General features: G+C 43.6%; 1 protein-coding gene across 1 annotated transcript in view; it reads left to right on the top strand.

Annotated features, from left to right (window-relative positions):
• The window catches only part of Cfap61 (cilia and flagella associated protein 61), a 273,757-nt gene that overhangs the window by 67,999 nt on the left and 182,321 nt on the right, over positions 1–23,437 (top strand). Inside the window, exons 8-13 of the mRNA XM_042055131.1 lie at positions 187–411; positions 1,509–1,800; positions 3,307–3,418; positions 11,470–11,654; positions 13,058–13,097; positions 15,783–15,922. Of these exons, the coding sequence (XP_041911065.1) occupies positions 187–411; positions 1,509–1,800; positions 3,307–3,418; positions 11,470–11,654; positions 13,058–13,097; positions 15,783–15,922 (994 nt within the window). The remainder of the gene's footprint in view (positions 1–186; positions 412–1,508; positions 1,801–3,306; positions 3,419–11,469; positions 11,655–13,057; positions 13,098–15,782; positions 15,923–23,437) is intronic.

The following is a 23,437-nucleotide window of genomic DNA, read 5'->3' as shown; positions in this document are numbered from 1 at the left end:
TCGCCTAGCACCCGAGTGTCAGTGTGAGCATTAGAGTGGGCAGCACTTTTTCAGGTGCTCTTCTCTGGAATAGACACCCGCAGATCCACCATTACTTAAAAACACTTGAAGGCTACGCAGTTTCCTATTGCTCTGTGGATCCCTTATCATTTCTTTTCTGTCCTTCCTCTACCATTTCTTTCAAAGATACAGAAACCAAGAGTGAAAGCCAGGGTTCTCAGAAAGCAGCTGAGGAACCAGGGGGAAATGCTTCTTCAGAGGCCTTGGAGACCCAGGTAAGGGACATGACCTCCCCGGGCCTGAGGGATGGGGATGGACCTGGTTACTGTGACATTGAATCAGTTAGGGTCACCACTGAATCCTATCATCTGCTGCAGAAAGGCCCCGCTCACACTCAGGTGGTGAGATCGCGTACGTTTGGAATGGGCAAGGCTCATGGGCATGCTCTAGAGTACAGGCCCGAATGGAGCTTCGTCCTGTAGTTGTTACCTTTCTTATTACTGTGACAGAATACATGACCAAAGCAATTTTGGCAAAGGAGACTTAATTTCGGCTCCCAATGTGAGGAGGCCATAGGCTCTCATGGTGGGGAAGGTATCACAGTGGGAGCGTGAAGCAGCTGATCGTACTGTGTCTGAAGTCAGGAAGCAGAGAAAGAGAGATGAATACTGAATTCCTCTTCCTCCGCCTCCAGGATTCAGTCTGGGACCCCAGTCCGTGGGATGGTGCCATCCATGTCTGGGTAGGACTTCCCTTTTCAGTGAAACTTCTCAGGAAATGCCCTCAATGATACTCCCAGAGGACTATCTTCTACGTGGATGCTAATTAATGATCACAAGTCTACACCTTGTCAACGTGATACCCAAATATGTCACCTTTAGCCATTACACCGTCCTAAAAGGAAAAATTCATTTAATGTATTTCTAGAGCCCCCATCGTCTCTAACAGTCCGGACCCCTTTCCAAAGTCCAGTTCCCGTGGAAGACTCAAGACAGTCTTACCTGTGAGCCCCTACAAGATACAAACTATTACATAGTCATAATCTATGCCAGCATGGGGTACTATCCCCCTTCTGAAAGAGAGAAATACGGGCATAGCAAGGGAAGACCAAAGCAAAACCCAAACCCAGCAGGACAAGCAGCAAGGACTCTTGTTTTGTGCCCAGCATCTTGGGCTCTGGGTGGCATCATCTGAACTCCAGCAGCCTCGGGTGCTTTCTCTTCCAGCCCTGCTGCCTGTAGCAATAGGATAGTCCTTCTAGGCCGGCTACAGTCTGTGCTTGCAGCTTAGGCTGAGTGTACCATGGCGCTCGTGCCTCCTTGCCACTGAAGCATCCTTATCTCAGCTCCATACAGTGATCTCTCAGGGAATCTGACCCTGCCACACAGTGCCTGGACTCTGTGACTTTCTGGAGCCTAGTGCAAGTCTCCATGATCCTGTAACTCTCGTATTTTGTCTGTTTGTAAAGCCAGCATCATATGAATAGCACTGCCAAGTTCTGTTCCCAGCTCAAAACACCGTGCCAGTTCTCCACCCTCCACCTTCCCTCCTGCACATTCCCGCACTAGAGAAGGCTAAGGCAGGTGAAGTTGCTCACCGGAAGCTAATTAGGCAATTCAAAGTTGCTGAAGAAGCACACAGGCTTCACACGCTCAAATGCACCAGCATGCTCCTTCCTGCCCTGATTGGGCCTTGCTACACCACAGAGACACCTGTCGCTGTTTCCTGTCCACTTGTGTGGGTTCAGGATGAGCTCTCCTTTACTCTTTTACCACCAGTGTGGCTAGAACAGAGCAAGTGGTATACTGCTGCCCGGACCTAAACCAAGGGATGAATCCACTCCCGGGGAGTCCTGAACCCATCATGTGATGAGATAGATGGGGATTAACGGGTGGGCCCAGGAATCCAGCCACTGCTGTATTTGAGTTACCAGTGTTCTAAAAATGTCTGTATTTGAGGGGCTGTCAGTGCATGTCCTTTTGTCCTCAGGAGCTAGGCCACTGAGGTCCCCTCCTTAGAAGACCTCAACAAGTGTTGTCAGGCAGGTGGGGAAATGAATGGGTTCACCCTTAGGTTACTGTGAATTTCCTGGTACCATGTCAGCATTCATTAGGGGCAGAATCTAAGATGGACTATATAGTCCCATCAACTTCTGCTTGACGACTCCGTCAGGATTGGGAGTAGGTGAAGAACTATTGCTTCCTGAGCCCAAGTATCTCCTTTCCCCTTCCTTTATAGCCTCACATAGAAAAGAAAATGTACCCTTTGCCAGTCAGTCAATACACACGCGCGCGCGCGCGCACACACACACACACACACACACACACACACACACACACACGACACGATCATCTTGGGGAGAAGAAGGAAGGAGGCCCTGAGGCTTAGCACTAGGGTTCCCCTGGACTATCTTCCCCAATTTTAATGTTGTGGAAATTTTCATTCTCTTTGGAAGAATGCTCGTTGGTTGCCTCAAGCCACAAAAGGCTCAATGTGTAATAATTGGGTGTCATGGTTTCAAGCACAGTTTTATCCACATAGATCTAGTGATCACAATGGTCAGGTACCCCGCTAAGTGCTGAGGGAACCCTCCTCCTTGAGCATAGTCCCAGTCTGCAAGAGGCCGTGTGTGATGGAAAGAGAAGAGGCTCTTAGTGAGAGGCATGGAGCACGGGATAGGAGACTGCAAGAAGAGGAGGCCAAAAAGAGAGCGGACCCTTTCAAAACAGACTGGAGGGCCCGGGTAACGGAGAGAAATGAGACTCATGAGAAGCGTTTTCAAAAAGACGAGACCTTTAGACATTGTGTCTAAAATGGAACACTTTGTGCGCTGCTGCAGGAGACATCACATTTACTCTCTAACAATAACCCAAACAAAAAGACCTGAAATACACAAAACAAGCATTCTCAAGGTAGTGCTCTCTCTATGATAGCAAAGGATCCTAACGTCACTGAGATGGGAACCAAGGTGAGTCCGTCTGTGATTGTCTACCTCACAGCCCATGAAAATCAGGCAGATAGCCATGAAGACAGATCGATCAGTGCATCCGTAGAGTCTGGAGTTTGAAGGACAGAGCAGCGGAGAGGAGAGAGCTGTGCAGAGACTGAGCTCTGTCATCTGTAGGCAAAGGATGCTGTTGGGTCTTCAGCTGAGCGTTGGTCAGAGCTTGCTGCGTGTAAGGAAGCTACTGAGGTCAGCCATGGGCAATGCACTTCCCAGGGGATTAGGGCCAACAGTACTCACAGATTTACAGGCTGGAAACGGTGTCTGTGCCCAGCACACTAGAAAACAGTGTACTTGACAAGGCCCAAGGTAAGGACGCACGTGCGTCTTGACTCCATAATGAGATATTCTAATTCTCTAGAGGAAGAACCATTCCAGGTCTTTCTAATGATTAATGATTCAAGAATCAAAAGGGTCAAACTTTCCAAGTAATTTAACTTAGTCTCAAAGTCCGAGAATATTTGTAAGAATACAGACATATTCACATGTTTAGAATCCAGTAAAAACTACCATGTACTTAAATCCTAGGATCATATATAGCACCTCAAACAGAGCTAAATCCATTAACCAACCTCAAACTAAAGTGGATGATAGAAATAGCAAACAAAGCCATTGCAAGGATTTTATTAAATGTTCTTTGAGAATTTCATAGATACAGTGTATGTTGATCACGTTTACATATCCCAGTTAGTCCCAGGCCCACCTCCTTCCCCATCGTCTCCTAACTCCGTGCTCTCTAAAAGAATGAGTTCTACTATATTCTGTTTGCTCTCAAGGTTAAAGAGAGATACAGGAGATACGAGAACGATCCACCACAGATTCTAGAGCTAAAACCACACTGGATGTGCATCGCAGAAGTTGAGAGGTACATCAGAAGGATTGACAACAGATTAGAAATTATGGGAGAAAAGATTGGTAAACTTGGGGCATAGAGAAATGAGACATTTTACAAAAGGTTTTATTTTACATTCTCTGTGTTACAATAAGAGCGTGGAGGCTAAAAACATAACTTCAGGAAGTCAGTTCTCTCTTTCTACCATGTGTGTCCTGGGTGTTGAATTTAGGTTGTTAGGCTAGGTGACAAGCACCTTTACCTGCCGAGTCACCTCTCCAGTAGTAAAAAGGGTTTCTTTTTTTGTTGTTGTTCTTTTTTTAAATATTAATAAACGCTGACAGAGTGACCTAATATATGTTAAACCCTAGTCTACAGAGAAGAAAAAAGAGATTGAGACAAAAAAGTCCCTGAAGAAGCAATGACAAGATTGTTGACAAGTGTATCTGGTGGTCTTCCTTTTGAAGACAAAAAGGCCAAAACAGGACAAGTAAAGTTATAAAGTTTTCACTTATTGAAGGATAGGGTCCAAGTGTAATGTAGGATTCCACTCTGTATGCTGTGATTACCACTGGTTAATAAAGAAGCAGCTTTGGGTCTATTGCAGTGCAGAATAGGGCAAGACAGGACTTCTAAGCAGATAGAGGAGGAAAGAGTAGGTGGAGTCAGAGAGATACCATGTAGCTGCCCCAGAGGAGAAGATGCCCACGCTCTGGTACTGGTAAGCCATGAGTCTCGTGGTAAAATATAAAATAATAGAAATGGGTTAATTTAAGATGTAAGAGTTAGTTAATAAGAAGCCTAAGCTAATGGGCCAAGCAGTGTTGTAATTCGTGCAGTTTCTGTGTGATTATTTTGGGTCTGGGCAGCCAGGAAATGAATGAGCAGCCTCTGTCTACACAAGTGGTCAGCCATGGCAGTGCATGGATGTAATCCGAGCACTTAGGAGTGGAGTCATAAGTTCAAAACAAGTTTGGGATGTATAAAGAGTTTTAGGCTAGCCTGGGCTGCTTGAGATACTGCCTCAAACAAACAAACAAAAATTTAACAGACCAAGCCAATATTTTTAAAAAGGGTGGTTCTTAGGGGGTCTGTTCTGGAAATACAAGACTCTCTAAACATGAAAATTATCATTATATTTTACTAAATTAGCAAATAAAAACATACCGTTTCTTCATAAATCCAGAAAAGGAATTAGAAAATTTAGCATCCATTCCTTATAAGTACTTTTAGAAAATTAGGTATAATAGGGAATTTAATTTGATAAAGTACATTTGAAAAAAGTTAGCTTGTTACTTGATGGTTATGAATGTATCTCTGTCTGACTTTGTTCTCTTACCACTTCAATTCAATGTGGTACTGATGGGCTAAGCCAGTGTACAAAAATATGAAAAAGAGAAAAGAATTGGTATTTTAAGGAGAATGAAAATTGCATTTTGTTATGATCCTTTATGCAGGAAATGCACAAAGTAGCTACAGCACTAGTACATATTTAGCAAATTTCAAAAATGTGCACATCTTGATGCATAAATGTCACTTTGTCTTGCATGAGTTGCATTTCTTGCTGTTGTGACCAAATACTGACAGGAACAGCTAATGAGAGGAATGAATTGTCTTGGCTCATGGTCTCAGAGGACTCCGTCCACAGTCACTGGGCTCCGTGTTTCTGGGTCTGTAAAGAGGCAGAGCATCAATGCCACAGGGATATGTGACAGACGCTTCTTTTGGTAGACAGGGAGCAATGAAAAGGCAAAGGTTCACTCTACTGGCTTTCTCCTTTTATAGTATATGGACACCCAACCCATGGGATCATGCCACCCACACTTTCAGGGGACTTTCTCTTATTTTCTCTCAAAATGCCTTCACAGACGTACAGGACCCATCTCCAACGTCCTAGCTGACACTGAAAATCAGCTCTCATAGATGTTATTTAAATATCTTCCTATAACAGCACACAAACAGAAATAGAAACACATACCATTTAGAATAGTAAAACTACAGGAAATAGTTTAAGACCTAAGCGCTGACAGCTGCTAAACCTTTCTGAAAAGAGAAATAAATCCGTGAGATATCCTGTATGCATAAATATGAAAACATGATGTTTATCAAGATGTCAGTTTCCCAAATTCCTCTAGATCCAGCAAGACCCTAGTTAAAATTTAGCAGGAATAAATACTTTAGAAATTAAAACAGCAAACTCATATGGAAAGACAAAGGACCTATAGCCGTCACGATCATTTACAACGAAGTTGTAGGATTGAAACTAATTGGATTCAAGATATATTTTAAAATTCTTGTATTTAGGTATCATGGTACTGGCATCAAGGTCAGCATAAACGAAACAAAACCTCCTGACAGAGATGGATGTGGAATCGGAGTGAACACTTCCCAGAAGAAAATAACTAAATGAAATGACATTCAGCTTCCTCAGTCATTAGGGAAATGCACATTAATACTATAATCAGGCACAACCATGCATTATTAGGATGATCAAAAAATTTTAAAATTCAGAATTCTAAATGTTAAGGAAGATATGCAGGAATTTTGGCTCATTCACACATGGGCGATACTTAGCAACATGAGGGAATAAATTGCCCGAATGTTTGAGAATGTGGATGATTTAATTTTTAATGTCAAAAGAAATAAAAGGCAATCCCTCTCCCAGTAAAAGCATACCCTCGATTCCAAGACACACAGATGAGTCTGGTGACAAAGAAGCAATCAGTGTTTGCCTGGACCAAAACTGAAAGCAGCGGGATCTATGGGCACAGAGAAATGTAAACACTTATGGGAGTGAGGTATATGTTCATCAATTAAACTAGGGTAATCTTTTTATAGGTATATATACACAAGTCAAAACTTCTCAAGAAGCATATTTTAAATGAATGCAGTTTATTGTGTGTTAGTTATACTTTAATAAAACAGATTTTTAGAAAAGCTTGGTGAAGCTCTCAAGTTACACAGAATAATGGTGTCACAACTAGCATCTAGAGAGAATTAGGAGGTGCCTGTACAGTCCTAAACACCAATCAGTCTGCCATCTACCTCCTCCCTCTCTCCTTTTAAAAAAAATCTTGGAGGTGGATGCTGGTTGTTTCCTTTTAACATGAGGGAACTGAGGCTCCATCACTTTCTCATGTCTCCTAGTCATTAGCAGAGGCCGCGAGGTCTGAACACTGGTGATTCGCTGCAGAATTTGGGTTCCAACTATCATGGCTTGGTCGATTCTTATGTCTTCTCATGGTCCTTTGCAGGAGAAAGATGAAGAATCTTCTTTGTCTAGGGATTTACTGTCAGGAGACTCCAGTAGTTCCTCTGATGAAGCGCAGGTAAGGTTTGTGCGGGCACAGGGCCTCTACCTTCCCTCCTTCCCCTTCAGCCTTCCTGTGCCTTTTCCTCCTCTAGCCCTCCACCGCCTCTCCCCAAGGCATGGCCATGGTTGCACTCAGGTTAGCTTTGGGTAACTGTGACTCCTCCCCCCATTAATCCCTAATCCTCCCACCCCCCCACACACAGCTCAGACTGCAAGTTATACTTTGTGTTTCAATTATTTGTAACAATTTTAGTAAACATCTTTTTCTTCTTCTGTGCCCATAGAGAAGCTTTGGAGAGCTAAAATGCTTATTAGAGTAACCTCCCCGCCCCCAGTACTGTTCATCCCCCACGTACACACAAGTACATACCATGTGATATATGCAGATACATATATGCACACATATGCCCAGGTTCATCCACTGTAAGTGTGTGCACTTATGTACTGCTTAGATTCCTGTAAAGGTTCCCTCTTGTTGCAGGTTCAAGTCAAGCTTCATTTGGTTAACCAAGGTTTACTTGGTAGCATCTTCTTCTTTGGCTGTCCCTAGGGCATCTTCCTTTGTTACTTTCCTTCATCCGACTTATATTTTAACACTGTTTCTTTGTCAGATGGGGTCCACGCATGCCTTCTTGTGTCATCTGTTTCTTGTTCACAAACTGGGGAACTGCGAGATCCCAATGCCCCGTGGTCCTACTCAGGATTTGGACCTAAGGAGCAGAGAGGAAGGCATTATCGTCTCTTGAGTAGGAGATTGACATGAACTGCCCGTTCTGTCCCAGTGACAAGAACAAGGCCAAACCTCTTCCCAGTTCCAGAGGGCCTCTGGTAACAGTCTGCTGCAGTCTCCTGACTCTAGAAGCTTGTGTGTCTCTGAGGGAAGCCCAGGCTGTGAGAATTAGCAGATTCATGGTGAATGCTGCTTCCACACATCGGGGCTCTGTCAGAAGACCAGACCCCTGGGGTCTTACCCCCAGATACTGACCGATCAAGGAATTTGCTAGGAGGGAGAGTGACACTTTCTGATGGCCAGCCCTGAGCTGGAGATCAGGGCTGTAACCAGAGCACTAATGATCTCTAGGTCTGTCCGTCCAGGCTGTCTGCAGGTGGGGGTGGAGACAGAGAAGAGTGGGACAGGGCGAGCAGGATCTGCTGTCAGAGAGATGGCACTGTATTGGTACAGGTCCACATTCGCAGTTGCTACTGGCCCCCCCCCCCCAACCCCGCTCTCTGTCCTCTGTTGTTTAGTGTCCCTCAGCACCCCAAGGAAGAGGGCTAAAGGTGCCTAGCTCCAACTCGTGAGGGAACAGCCAGGAGCCAGCGAGGAGAGTGACTGGGGAATCAACACCCAGTCCCTGTACCTCTGAGGCAGAGAGTGTACAGGACGGATCCCATAGTGGAAAGCCACTCCTGGAAAAGCCTGCATTGGTGACCGCCGCTTCCTTGCCTCACTTCCTCTCTCCCCTTCCAGAGCTTCGTGACAGCTGCAGAGACCCAGAGCTTGGGTTTGCCTCTGAGGAACCCGCACTGAGACACTCACTAACCCTAGGCCATTGCTAGTCCCCAGGCAGGAGAGTGACAGACAGTTCAGTGGGAGGAGACAGTTTTCTCTCTAATATTTCTAAGGGGGAGGCCACTACTTTATGGACATGGATGGAACGGGACAGGAGGACCAGAACCCTTAGACCCCCCGAGGACATCTAGGTAAGTCGGTAAGCAAGGAAGATCGATTTCCCATGTTTATCTCCTGACCCTTCCAGAAAAAACCAAAAACCCACTGAGATGACCGTGAAGAAGTGAAAAGGGCACAAATCCACAAAGACAACAGGATGGAAGGGAGTTATTGGAAGATAAGCACTTAAAAAATATTTAGAATCAAGAAAATCGATGAAGGAGTTTGCACTGGCTTAGCAGAATTGAGAAAGGGGAAAGAAGTCTGAGAGGAAGTCAGGAAAAGTGTAGGAGCTCCCCCCCACCCCCGGGCTTGGGGTTCTGCTGAGGGAGGTAAGGAACCGGGCTGAGCATAGAGGTCTGTTTGGCAGCCTGGTAAGGAGCAGCCTGCACCCCCAAACTCCCTGCACCCTTTACATTGTTGACGAACCACACCCCAGGGGACATGACCAGTGAGCATTCCCTGGAGAAACTAAGAAAACACTCTGCAGAGCTGTCTGATGATGAGGGCTGTGAATAGAGAAAATGCCAGTCCCCCACTTCAGATGGAGGAGCCTCACCCTCTCCTCCAAACCAGAAACTAGGTGTTTGTTGGAGTAGCCCTTTGTTGATGTACTCAGTTGCCACAACTTGGTGGCTTAAAACGATTGTGCCTGTCGTCTTCCGGGCCTAGAGATCAGAATTCCCAGGCAGGTCTCACTGCACTGCGTCTTTAAGTGTAGGTGGGGGGGGGCGTTATTTCTGAGGCATCTGGGGAAATGCTTTTCCATGCTCTGCCAGTGGCTAGAGGGCACATACATTCCTCGCCTTTTACCCTCTTCCTGTATCTTCAGGGCCACAACAGTACACCTCCCCGTCCCTGTCTGCGCATCCTGCCTTCCCCGTCATTTTATCATATCCATTTAGGTAAACCAGGATCCTTCTCAAAATCCTCAACTTAGCGGCATCTGCAAAGTCCTCTGTCGCTGTAAGGTACATGTTCTCAGGTTCTGGGGATTCAGAAACACTTCTTGAGGGCCACTGTTTTCTTCTTCCAGTCTCTCCTGCAGGTTGGAACTGTGGACTGGGAGAGTTTTGTATTAATTTTTCTTTAAAGATTTATTTATTATGTATGCAGTGTTCTGTCTGCATGTATGCCTGCAGGCCAGAAGAGGGCACAAGATCTCATTACAGGTGGTTTTGAGCCACCATGTGTTTGTTGGGATTTGAACTCAGGACCTCTGGAAGAGCAGTCAGTGCTCTTAACGGCTGAGTCATCTCTCCAGCCTCTGTATTAGTAACTTTTCTGTTATTCTGATAAAACACTGTTGACCAAAAGATTTTATTTGGGATTACAGTTCCAGGTGGCTCAAGGTCGGTCATGGTGGGGAGGCATAGCAGGAAGTGGAAGCCGTGGCCGTAGCAGTGGGAAGCCGAGAGATCACATCTTTACCAGAGAGCATTAGATGGTGAGGATAAGCTGGAAGTAGGGCTCTCAAAGCCCGCCCCCAGGAACACATTTCCTCCAATAAGGCCACACCTCCTACACCTTCAGGAAGAGCATCTTCAAGTGTGTCCTGAGTGTTCAAATGCCTGACCCTAGGGGACACTTTTCTCCTTCAAACCATTACAAGCTCCAAGTCCTGAATAGGCAGGGGAGAGTAACAGTGAATTTCATAGATTATTTCAAATACCCGATTGATGAGATTGACCAACACTTCTCAAGTCTTACAAAACATGAAAGAAATGTAGAAACCAAGGAAATAAAAAGAAAGTGCACAAATGAGAACGGAGTTATGTTATACGACTTTGTTCATGGTGGCAACAATACATCCTAACATGTAATAACATAACATGATCCATATTCTGTCATCTACGATGTACCATAACAGTGTTAATACTGGTGTAACGAGAAATGTAATTTAGTTATCCAGTGGGGATAGAATACAGGGCAGAAATGATGGAAATCGTTTAAATATATCCATCACTTAAGTATTTAATAAGAAAAAAATTTAAATTGATGAATTAAAGAACAGCAGCATAAGCCTGTTTTTCAGAAATAGAGGGAAGTACCCCAAGAAACAAAATGGTTAAAAGCAATACCTGATGGGAGGGTGGGGGATAAGGGACAGCTGGTTTTCTTTACCAAGTTTTACTACTAGTATTTCGGTTCTCTGCTTGTGTTACTTTGATTAATAAAAGTTCCAGAAGGAACTCCGAATGAACCAAGTTTCACCCCCCAAATCAGTGTGGATGTAGCCGGTGCTAACTTCCCTGGTGGCTGAGGTCAAGTGGACCTTTCTGGGCTCCCGTCTCATTCCCAGAATTACCTGAGCATTTTCAAGGTCCAGAAATTCTAGTGCCACAAAATGTTGATGAAACCCATTGCTGATGGTGTTAATGTGTACAACACAACACTACCACAGGAATCTTTACCCAGTGGAACAATGGAAACATCTGTTTTTCTGGCCTTTGTGTGAGAACTTGTTTGTATCACTGTCCATTTTGAATGTCACAATAAGGTCTTCAGACGGACCTTTGCAGGATGGTTTGTTTCTGAGGAGATAGTCTCACAGGCATCGTTGGAGCAGGACATGGAAAGACAGTGCCACCACTAGCCCGTTAAAGCTCCGTGGTTCGCCCCAGCTTGCCCCTCTCTCCTGGCTCTAGGATGTGGAACAGAAGTTAAGTATGGTCTCCAACGTGGATGATGAGGAACTCACTTTGAACAGTGAGAGCTCCCTGCCATCCTTCCTGTTCCCGGAGGAATCCTCCCACTTCCGCCCTATCTACCTGGGAGAATGCTCTGCGTTTTGCATTCAGCTCTTTTGTATCGATGAGAAATACGAGGCAAGGCAAGTGCTGATCTCTATTTGTTTGTTGTAGCACTTCTTAGGTAATAATTTTTCGGAGTATGTGGTAGTTAAGCCAGACCCCATATCCTAATCTTCTGGGAACCTTAAAACAACAGATTCTTGAACCACATACAGAGATTCTAGTTCATAAAATCTGGGTAAGACCTACAGACCGGGCCAAAAATCTCTGGCCAGTTCTGTTTCACCTGTGGCACAGTTGAAGTTCTGAAAATGCCTACTGGGTAGCCACGTACTGTTTCCATTCTATACAGTCTGCGTTTCTCTGGTTGGTAGCCGAGATTTCCCACCAAAGTTTCAAGAGGCCTGGTTGACTCAGTGCTCATTCCGGAGCCGGTGATGGTCACCAAGTCGTAGTTCAATGTGTGCTCAGTCTGTTACTTTGTTCCCCATCCTTAATCTGGAGCAGGAGACAAACCAAGAGTTAGGGCATAAAAGGGATACCCTACAATTCAGGAAAGCTTTTGGAAGAAGGAGGCGTGATGTCTGTCAGTCATGGCTCCCACTCCTTTTCCCTCAGGAGCACCTATGTGTGCTAGGCTTATGGCCCCTTTCTCAGGCTGAATAGGAACTGCTGCATGATGCCTGAACTCAGCACCTCCCTCCGCAATCGCCTATTACAACCTTACCACAAACTGTTTTGAAGAGGAAAATATGTGCCCATTTTAATAAGGTTAATAGGTTTAATAGTTTCTACAGTACCTCTGAGATAACCAAAAACAGTGCTGGTCATTTCCTTTTTAGGGGGTACATTTAAACACAACCCCACCTTTTAGCCTCTATAAGTATGGTTTTTCATATTAAATGTTCAACTCTTATGGAGATTGTGGAGGTTGAAAAGAGCAATCTTTCTATTTTAATTACAGTGTAGACCAAAGAGCCTGGAATATTCCTTCTATATTTGTTTTATGCTTCTTTTCTCTGTGTTTTTAGATAAAATTTTGCCTAGACAGTTACTTTTGATGTAGTTTGATGACACCTTATAATTTGCCTATGAAAATACAAATGTGGCTATTTAGAAAAATTTCTGCAAATAAAAATGAAAAAAAAGATCAGACTAGCCTATCCCACAGTCACGGCTCTCCTTAACTCTTCCGAGACGAAAAGGGAAGATCACCTACACAGACTGGCCATCATTAGTATTGGCTTTGAATTGCAGGTATTACTGGTCATTGTGTGAGTGTCCAAAGATACTTTGTTGCTGCCATATGAAGCCTATGGTGCAGGTGTATGCAAGGGATTAGACACTACTGGCTGGCTAACTGCTGAAGCGGGGTTGGGGGTGGGGTAGAGGTGTGTGGGGGGTGGGAGGGCACATAATGAACTGTCTCATGATGCTACATTTATTTGCAGTCTAGTAACATTGTTCACTGTCTTGTTTACAGGTCCCTGGATTTTATGAGTTTTGTTTTCAGTCTTTTTCCTGTAAGTATATGCTGAATTTTGAGTAATACAATTGGTTTTGTAGTTACGTTATAGAAAGACAGAATATTTATTGTACAGACATTTAAAATGCTGTGAATGTTGAGACTTGAAGTGCTTCCCTGTTCTGAAAAGATGGTCAAGTGGCGTGTCATAAACTCTTAAAAATAGAAAATATTGTCATTTTTCAGTAATGTATCTGCTGTGCGATTGTTTCTTTTAGAGACAGTATTCCAGTGGTTTATTGGGATTAAATCATTTATGGTCATATATGAAAATGCCAGCAGTTAGGGATCTTTAGGACCTCGGATTGTTGGATTTCTTTCTGGTTTACATTGGCTCAGACTATCCTGGCATCAATGCCTTGCTTTGTGGCAGGTGGAAAAGAGGAAACTTGTGGTCGATTTCCAGCTTGGCTTCTCTTCGCTGCTTATTCCTGGGGCCTAGCGTGGTGGCTGGCATGTAGAAGGAGCTCAGCCCATGTTGGGCATTGAATCTGAGATCAAAGTGCAAACATGCCCCTCCATCTTAGGGACTCTGAGCCTCTCCATGGTCCCACTGTTGTCTGGGGTATCCCTAGGCAACAATTTATCATTGGGAGGAAAGAAAGTGGAGAAGGACGACCGTCAAGGGAAGCAGTAGGTCTTTGGCAGGACCTTGATGTTTCGCTGTGATGGTTCTATGTACAAGTTGACTCTTCAGTGGCAGACTGCGGGCAGAGTATCTGTTGTTTCATGTGCCCTTTCTACTTGTAACATTGAGGCCAAAAAATAAGTATAGTATAATTATTATGTGATACTAGATTTTACTTTCTCTTTTTTTTTTTTTTCAGAACTCAAACAGCTTTAGAATAGGGCAATCTGTTCTCCACTATGGTTTCTTTAAATTGATTTTTAAGGCATGTTCAAAGCTCATAAAGCTATGTGGATTAACCCAAACAAAGAATGTTCAAAGCTGGTTCCCTCAAAGATGCCTTAAAGACATTTCACTGAGATTCATTCCTGTTTTTACATCCACATTATAGAAGTAAGACTGGATTTTAATAGGCAGAAGACCTGTTTACATTTTGACTCTATTTGACTTGGGGATATAAGGATACAGGAACAAAATACCTTCATTACTTCACCCTTAATCCCTCAAATCCAAGCTGAAGCAACTCATTATCATCAGCACCCCCTCCCTGAGGAAGTCCACCGAGACTTGGCACCCAGTCCTCATTTTCAGCTTGAGTAGCTCAGCATTGTGATTCTAAAGTCTCCCTGAAAGAAGCTGTGTTATTTTGCTAGAAAGAAGGAAGATAAGGTCAAATAATGACTCACTCCTTGGGGCTGCAAAATGTCCCGAGGGCCTTGGATTAGCCCAAGTAATACCTTCACAGGGTTCAAGAGGAGGCGAAGTCCCAAAGGGACAAATTAGCTCTGGGAAGAGCAGGCTGCTTCTGTGGGGACCTGGGGCAGGATCAAGTGGCTTCGAGGAACACAGACAGCCTGGAGCTGTACAGTCTTAGCCGCTGGAGTGAGTGTTCCAGTCGCTGCATGAACAAAGAGTAAAAAGGAAGAAATGAAGCCCCCGTTAATAACACGTTTCGCCCAGTTCAATGTCTCAGATGCGGCATTGCAGCGTGCAATCAATGGCAGCCCTGCTAATGAGCTGTTTTATATTCTTCCTCTTACACTAAGCCTTGAAGTGCAGTGTTTTTAGATTGCAGCATACCTCAATACAAGAACTGAATTTTCATCAGCAGTGCTTAATTCTATTTAGGTCTCATGAGATTTGCAGTTGGCTAAGAAACTTCGTATATTCAAGTTGGTGGGGACAGATTGACAAGACACACACACACAGAAAACTTGACCAATAAGTAGAATTCGGTGCCAGTCTTTAAAGTTTAAATTAATGAAATTAAATTAATTAAGTGATATTAAATTAAGCTTTTAGTTTCTCAGTCACACCAGCTACAATGCAAACTCTCATTGATCACATGTAACCACTGACTGATGCCTGGGACAGCAAGGTCTAGAAAGGGAAATGGCATCTGTCAGAACTTGCTGATCCTCTTGTGTCTTCTGGGGTTCACGCTTGCCTTTAGATTATCACCTCAAAAGGATGATGTCATGACAAAGGATTCGTGTATAACCAGAGGGCTTTAAAGGCAGAAAGGCTGGAGTATTTACTCACATTTCACAGAGGAGAGGCCAAGGCTTCCATGAATCTCATTTCTTAAGTTCAAGGCCCTTGTTATGATACATATGCCAGGCTCTGGGTACAGTCTCCAGAGCTATGAAATTAAAGTCAGTGAGATCAAGTGCTAGGAGTTGAATGTGGTAGCACATCCCTCCAAAGCTGCAATCCCAGAACTTGGGAGGCTGAGGCAGGAGGATATGAGTGATTAGTTAGAGGCTAGGTTTGGCTGCATAATGAAGCCCGGTCGCAGAGCAGCTGCAACAGTAAGAATCTACTTCTGTTACAGTAATTTGTTCTGCTCTCAGTCAGCTTCCCTGATGTCTTCTCCATCTCCTAGTTGCTCGGCTCCATGAGTTGTATTAATGATTCTCCAAACGGTGGAAAAGCTCAACTTGTGCTTTGTCTCACTTCTGTTTTCATTAGTGTTTTATAGCATGAATTTGCTTAGTAATAAATGGCTTCTTATATTCTCCAAATACCCTGTTGACTTTAAAAAAATTATTTTAGGATAAGAACTTCTGCCTGATATCGGTGCCCCACCTCACCCCTGAGTTTGTCCTCATCCAGAACTTTGTAAAGGTCGTCCCGTTCAACAATTGCACCCTAGAGCATGATCTCTATGTGTTCCATCGAGCTGGATTGCTCAGGTAAGTGGACTTAACAGACATCTATAGATCATTCCATCCAAACATAAAAGAATATACCTTCCTCTCAGCACCTCATGGAACCTTTTCAAAAATTGACTACATATTAGCTAACAAAGCAAACCTTAACAGATCCAAAAGTTGAAATAACTTCATGTATCTTATCAGATCACCATGGCTTAAAATTAGAATTCAACAGCAACACTAATTCCAGAAACACATGGAAATTAAACAATGCTCACCTGAAATATCAATGGGTCAAGATAGAAATAAAGGAAGAAATTAAAGACTGTCTAAAATTCAATGAAAATGACCAAATTTATGGGATACAATGAAAGCAGTGTTAAAGGGAAAGTTCATAGCACTGAATGCCTACATAAAGAAGTTAGAAAATTCCCACACTAGTGAGTTAACAGAACACCTGAAAATTCTAGAACAAAAAGAAGCAAACTCACCCAGGAGAACTAGATGGCAGGAAATAATCAAATTGAGAGCTGAAATCAACAAAATAGAAACAAAGAAAACAATACAAAGGATCAACGAGACAAAGATCTGAAATCAACAAAATAGTCTAACCAAAAGGCAGAGAGAGAGAGAGAGAGAACATCCAAATTCACAAAATCAGAAATAAAAAGGGAGACCATAGCAACAGACATGGAGGAATTCCAGAGAATCATGAGGTCATATTTTGAAAATCTGTACTCCACAAAATTGGAAAACTTAACAAAAATGGAGAATTTTCTAGGTAAATATCACTTGCCAAAATTAAATCAAGACCAGAGAATCAAATTAAATAGACTTATAACTGCTAAGGAAATAGAAACAGTCGTCAAAAGTCTCCCAACCAACAAAGCTCAGGACCAGATGGTTTCAGTTGAGAATTCTACAAGATTTTCAAAGAACTAATACCAATACTCCTCAAATTGTTCCACACAATAGAAACAGAAGGAATGGGAAAAGATCTCTGCCAACCCCACATCAGACAGAGGGATGATATTCAAAATATACAAAGAACTCAAGAAATTGGTCATCAAAAGAACAAATAATCCAATAAAAATGGAGTACAAACCTAAACAGAGAACTCTCAACAAAGAAACCTAAAATTGATGAAAGACACTTAAGGAAATGCTCAACATCCTTAGTCATCAGAGAAATGCAAATCAAAACAACTATGAGATTCCATCTTATACCTGTAAGACTTGCCAAGATCAAAGACACTGATGACAACTTAAGCTGCAGAGGTTGTGGGGTAAAGGGAACACTCCTTCATTGCTGGTGGGAGTGCAAACTGGTACAGGCCCCCCCCCCCACCTTGGATATCAGAATAGCAATTTCTCAGAAATTAGGAAACAACCTTCCTCAAGACCCAGTAATACCACTTTTGGGTATATACCCAAAGGATGCTCGATTGTGCCACAAGGACATGTGCTCAACTGTGTTCATAGCAGCATTGTTTGTCATAGCCAGAACCTGGAAACAACCTAAAATGCCTCTCAACTGAAGAATGGATAAAGAAAATGTGGTACGTTTACATAATGAAGTACTACACAGTAGAAAAAATAATGACATCTTGAAATTTGTGGGCAAATTGTTGGATCTAGAAAACATCATATTGAGTGAGGTAATCCAGACCCAGAAAGACAAATGTCGTATGTGCTCAGTCATAAGTGGCTTTTAGACATAAAGCAAAGAAAAACCAACTTACAATTCATAATCCCAGAGAACCTAGACAACAAAGAGGACTCTACGAGAGACATACATGGATCTAATATACATGGGATGTAGAGAAAGACAAGATCTCCTGAGTAGGGGAGAGGGTTGAAGGGGAGGGAAGAGGAAGGAAGGGAAGAAAAATATATAACTCAATAAAAACAATTTAAAAAAGAAAGTAGAGACATGTGGAGGAAGTATGTCACTGGGGCCAGGTTTGAGGGTTTGTAGCCCTGTCCCTTCTAGTTTGTACTGTTTCTGCATGTCATTGAAGATGTTACCTTACAACTTCCATGCCCCATTTGCCCTGTGGAACTGTAAGCGAAAATAAACTTTTTTCTTCCATAATTTGTTTTTGATCATAATATTTTTATCATAGGAACAAAATGTAAAAATCTGTTTGTCAAGCCGGGCGGTGGTGGTGCACGCCTTTAATCCCAGCACTCAGGAGGCAGAGGCAGGCGGATCTCTGTGAGTTCGAGACCAGCCTGGTCTACAAGAGCTAGCTCCAGGACAGGCTCTAAAGCTGCAGAGAAACCCTGACTCGAAAAACCAAAAAAAAAAAAACAAAACAAACAAAAAAAAAAAACTGTGTGTCTATTCCTCCCAGACAGTACAACAACAGACCAAAGAAATGATCTACAAAATCTAGCTGTGGCAATGAGCTCACATGGGTTAGGAGTCATTGCCGAGACATGAGTGACCTAACGACAGCTGGCTGCATCACTGAAAAGTTCACACAGCATGGATGATGACCCAGAACTCTGTTCCTAGAGTTCCTGCCCAACCTGTAGCCAGCTTTTCCAAAGTACTCTCTTCTCCGGGCTATTCTTCACTGTTTATATAACCCTGGAAAGGATCTCATTTTCTGAGTACCAGCTTTGTTAGCCCAGCACATTTCCATAGTTGAGTCTTATGAGCTTCCTTCTTCCCTCATGGGGAATAACAATACTCCACTTATTCCCCAAGATCTTACATTCTTTATTTGCCTTTTTTTATGAAAATGCTCCTTGAGTCATGGAAAGGGAGATGGGAATGTCTTACTGTTTTCTTCCATTATGGCTGAGCAGTGAATCACTATGCTTTAGTAACAGCCACCTGTTCTCAGCTGTTCTGAGTCATGGCTATAACTCTCACCCACTGAGAAAGAATTCTGTCCTCATGAGAATAACAGTAGTCTATGGGTGTAAGTAGAAATGACAGGCACATCACATCCACTTAACAAAATAGCAGTTGATTTCCTATGGGGACCTATGATCTCTACAGCCATAGGTTTTCCCCCTGGCTTCCAGTATCAGACATCAGTTTCCTCCTGTAAAGTTGACCTAAAACCAAACAGAAAACAATTATTTGTAGTTGAGTCACGGTTGCACCAACAGACATTTCTTGTCTGGCATGTTGATAGTATAACATGCAAGGGCCAGCACTGAATAGGAATGTTGGTGACAGTTCTTCCCCCATCAGCCTGTATCATCTTCATATCAGTCAGGGTTCTCTAGAGGAACAGAACTGATGGAAAGAGATTTATTAGTGTGGCATACAGAATGTGGTTTAGCTAGTCCAACAATGGCTGTCTACCAACAGAAAGTCCAAGAATCCAGTAGCTGTTCAGTCCCCAAGGTTGGACTTGCTTCTTGTCAGCTTTTCTTAAATTATCCCAACTACCTTTTTCCTCTGGGCCTTTTCTTTCTCTTGCTTCTGTGTATCTTACTTCCACTCTTACTCTGTGGCTGGCTGGGTGGCTGGGTGCCTGGCCCCTGGTGTCCTCTCCTTGCTTCTTCGTTCCTTCTTCTTTTCCAGAGTTCTCTTTCTATCTATACTCTATGTCTGCCAACCCTACCTATCCTTTCTCCTGCCTCGATACTGGCTTTTTAGCTCTTTATTAGACCATCAGGTGTTTTAGACAGGCAAAGTAACACAGCTTCACAGAGTTAAACAAATGCAGCATAAACAAAAGCAGCACACCTTAAAATAATCCTCTACCACATTCTTCACGTAACTTGATTGTGCCTTCAGGACCTGATTAAGCCTGATCACTATATACTACGTCCATTTGATAATGGATTGCACGTGTGCACACCCTACTAGCTAAGACTTGGTGGGACAAGTAAAACCAAGCTCATGATGGGCAGCTCAGGCCACGTGGTAACTTGGTGGCCTATTATCAAATGGTCCTGTTTCCACTAAGGCCCGTTAACAGTCTAAACTGTCTCTTGAAGGGGAATAGTTGTCTTCAGATAATGGTAGAGCTTTGCTCCAAAATCCCTAAGGTCTCGTCTATGATTCACCTGTAGGGGTTTGCTTAATGCCCCAAACAGCATCCCTATGTGTGGCTCTTCAAGTGCCATCCGGCTTGCTGAATTATATGGTTCAGATGGTAGAGCAGCCTGCAGAGCAGCCTGGACCTGTTGAAGGACTTGCTCCCGTTCCAGGCACCACACAGAGCTAGCAGCTTTCCAAGTCACCTGCTATCTGGGCTTGAGTAACACGCCCGAGTGAGGAATGTACTGTCTCCAGAATCCAAATAGACCCCTGAACGTGCTTCTTCCTAGGCGGTGGGTGGGGCCAGGTGCAATCATTCATCCTTCACCTTAGAAGAAACATCTCTGCATGCCCCACATCACTGGACTCCTAAGAATTTCACTGAACTAGAAGGCCCTTAAATTTTAGTTGAATTTATTTCCCATCCTCGGATGCACATATGTGTTACCAAAGGATCCATCATGGTTGCTACCTCCTGATCACTTGGTCCAATTAGCGTGATGTCATCAATATAGTGAATCGATTTTGTGGGAGAGACAGATGATCAAGATCCCTTCAAACTAAGTTAAGACACAGCATTGGAGAGTTAATATATCCTGAGGTAAAACTGTAAAGGTCTACTGCTGGCCTTGCCCACTAAAAAAGCAAATTGCTCCCGGTGGTCCTTATGCACAGGAACTGAGGAAAGGGCATTTGCCAGATCAATAGCTGCAAACTGCGTACCAGGAGCTGTGCCAGTCTGCTTAAGAGGGACACCGTATTTGATATAGCAGCTGCAATTGGAATTACTGCTTGATTTAATTTCCAATAGTCAATTGTCATTTTTCCGCAATGCATTTGTCTCCTACACTGGGAGAGTCAGAGGGAGATGCGGGGACCTGCACCACCCTTGCATCTTTCAAGTCCTTGGTGGTGGCACTAATTTCCGCAGCTCCTCCAGGGGTGTGGTACTGTTTCTGATTCTCTGTTTTCCCTGGCAGAGGTGGCTCTAAAGCCTTCCATCCGGCCTTTCCCTCACTCCACAGATCGAGGAACTAATGTGGGAATTCTGCCAAATTTTAAGTCTATCTGTCCCAAGTATACATTCTGGGACTGGGCAAATAACCAGAGGATGAGTTCAGGGACCCATTGGACCGACTGTGAGTCAGACTTCAGCCAAAACTTCATTAAACATCTGACCTCCATAAGCTCCCACTTTAACTGGAGGGCCACGGTGTTTCATGCAGTCTCCACTCAGAGCCAGTATCAGACTCTGGGAAGTCCGATTGTTTCCTTCCCCCCAGTGTACAGTTACCCTTGTAATATGCCCCAGGTCCCTCTGGGAAAGGACTGGAGTAAGGCTAACTGTAAAACTCATAGCATTTTATCAAGTTCTTCCTCAAGGAAACCCGACCTTCTCTTCATTTAAGGGGTTCTATGTCTGCAAACTGTCTCAAGTCAGAAAATTGGGTCCTGTGCCAAGATGCCCCTTTTCCATGATACAATGTAGCCTTACTTTATTTGTTTGAGAACTTTTTAGCTGTATACAGATCAAACAAAAATGCCTAAGGCTTCTTTAACTGTTTCATGCCTGGGAACACCGTGATTGATTATCCAGTGCCAAAGATCCATACAAGCCTTGCCACTATAACAATCACTGTGTCTGTGCTGCCTATTACAGGTCAGGCCATTGTGGGTATTGTGTTGTTTATGCTGCCCCTTGTGATAACCATGATCGCCTTGCCCTTGGTGATTCACTGCTGCCACCCGGCCTCTGCTACTTTGGGGCCCAGTTTAACCCATCGCATTAATTCATAACCTGAGCAGCAGCGTCGCCAACCATAAGGTCTAGCACAAGGAAAAAGGTGGCAACAAAGCTCTGTAAATGTGGCAGAGCTCTTCTCGCCATTTTGCATCTTAGAGGGTTAGTGGAGGGTGGTTTCCTGGAGCCTCATCATCTCTTGGAACTTGGTTGTTGGTCTGATCTGGCTGCAGGGGAGGCTGGGAAACATGGCAAGAGTCAGCTAGGTATGCTTCTAGTAAAAACACGCTTTCCCCACCATTGAAAGGAAGAGGAGGAAAATGATATTATACACACACATCACAGCCAGTGTTTGTCTTACGTGTATTCAGAAGTTCTAGATGGGGTATATGATTCTACTCAGCCAGGTGCCTCTGAAAAGCAGGACTGCAGGGGCAATAAAGATAACTTATTTTGCCGGGCAGTGGTGGTGCACACCTTTAATCCCAGCACTCAGGAGGCAGAGGCAGGTAGATCTCTGTGAGTTAAAGGCCAGCCTGGTCTACAAGAGTGAGTTCCAAGACAGGCTCCAAAGCTACAGAGAAACCCTGTCTCAAAAAAGCAAAAAAAGATAACTTTTTTTTTTTTTTTGCTTTTTCGTTAATAAACTTTGTGTTTAGAATAGTTTTAGGTTCCCTGAAAAAGTGAGGCAACATAAAAAGCCTTTTCACATCTCCCTTCTCTGTCCCATTATTCTCATTTGGTACCAGAAGGCTACATTTGTTATAGCTGATGAACAAACTGATACTTCGTTATCAACCAAAGTCCATAGTTTATGCTAGGGTTCCAGTTTAGCCTCTGTGATGGTCTGGTGGTCAACGCAATGGAATTTAGAGTCAACCTAAGAGACATAACCCTGGGCATGATTGTGAGGGCACTTGTAGAGATATTTAATCGAGAGAAGACCAATGTTGAATGAAGGAGCACTGTCCCATGGTCTGGGGTCCTGAACTGAATAAAAAGGAGAAAGCCAGTGAGCACCATATTCATCTTTCTCCATTTCCAGAGTGTGGGCATCACGTGACCAACTGCATCAGATTCCCCCTGCCCTCTCCTCTCTTGCCGTGAAGGACTGCATCCTCTCAGATTACAAACTGAAATAATTCCTTCCTTCCTTTCTTTTCCTTTCCTTCCTTTTCCCTTCCTCCCTCTTCCTTCTTCCTCCCTACCTCCCTTCCTCCCTCTCTTCCTTCCTTTCTTTTTCCTTCCTTCCTAAGTTGCTTTTGTCAAGCATTTTGTCAGATCAGTGAGGACAGTAACTAACATTGTGTTGTATATTCAGTGGATTTGGGGACACATGTAATGGCGCCATTATAATGTCACACACAGAATAGTTTCACTGCCCTAAACCTCTGTGTCCTGCCTGCTGTTCCTTCTTTCCCCCTTAACACTGACACTCTCTGACCTTTTTACTCACTCTAATTTTTTTTAATCATTTCTAGAAAAGTAGTTAGAATCCTACAATATGTCACCTTGTCAACTTGTCTTCTCTTTCTTGGTCATATGCATTTAACCCCCGCGTCACTTCATGATTTGGTGACTCATTTATTTCTAGCACCAAATATTATACCATCATCTAGACACACGGAGGTGTATCTTTCTGTTCACCCGCTAAGGAACACGTTTAGACCATTATGAACAAAGATGTAAAAGCATTCACATGCAGGGTTTTGTGTAGACCTAAGTTTTTCAGCTTCTTTGGCTGAGAGAGAATGGGACTGCTAGTTGCTATGATCACAGTATAGTTTGCCTTTGTACAAAACTGT

This window comes from Arvicola amphibius, chromosome 5 (assembly GCF_903992535.2).
Source record: "Arvicola amphibius chromosome 5, mArvAmp1.2, whole genome shotgun sequence".
Taxonomy (NCBI): Eukaryota; Metazoa; Chordata; class Mammalia; order Rodentia; family Cricetidae; genus Arvicola; species Arvicola amphibius.
This window is presented reverse-complemented; position numbering and strand designations above follow the sequence as displayed.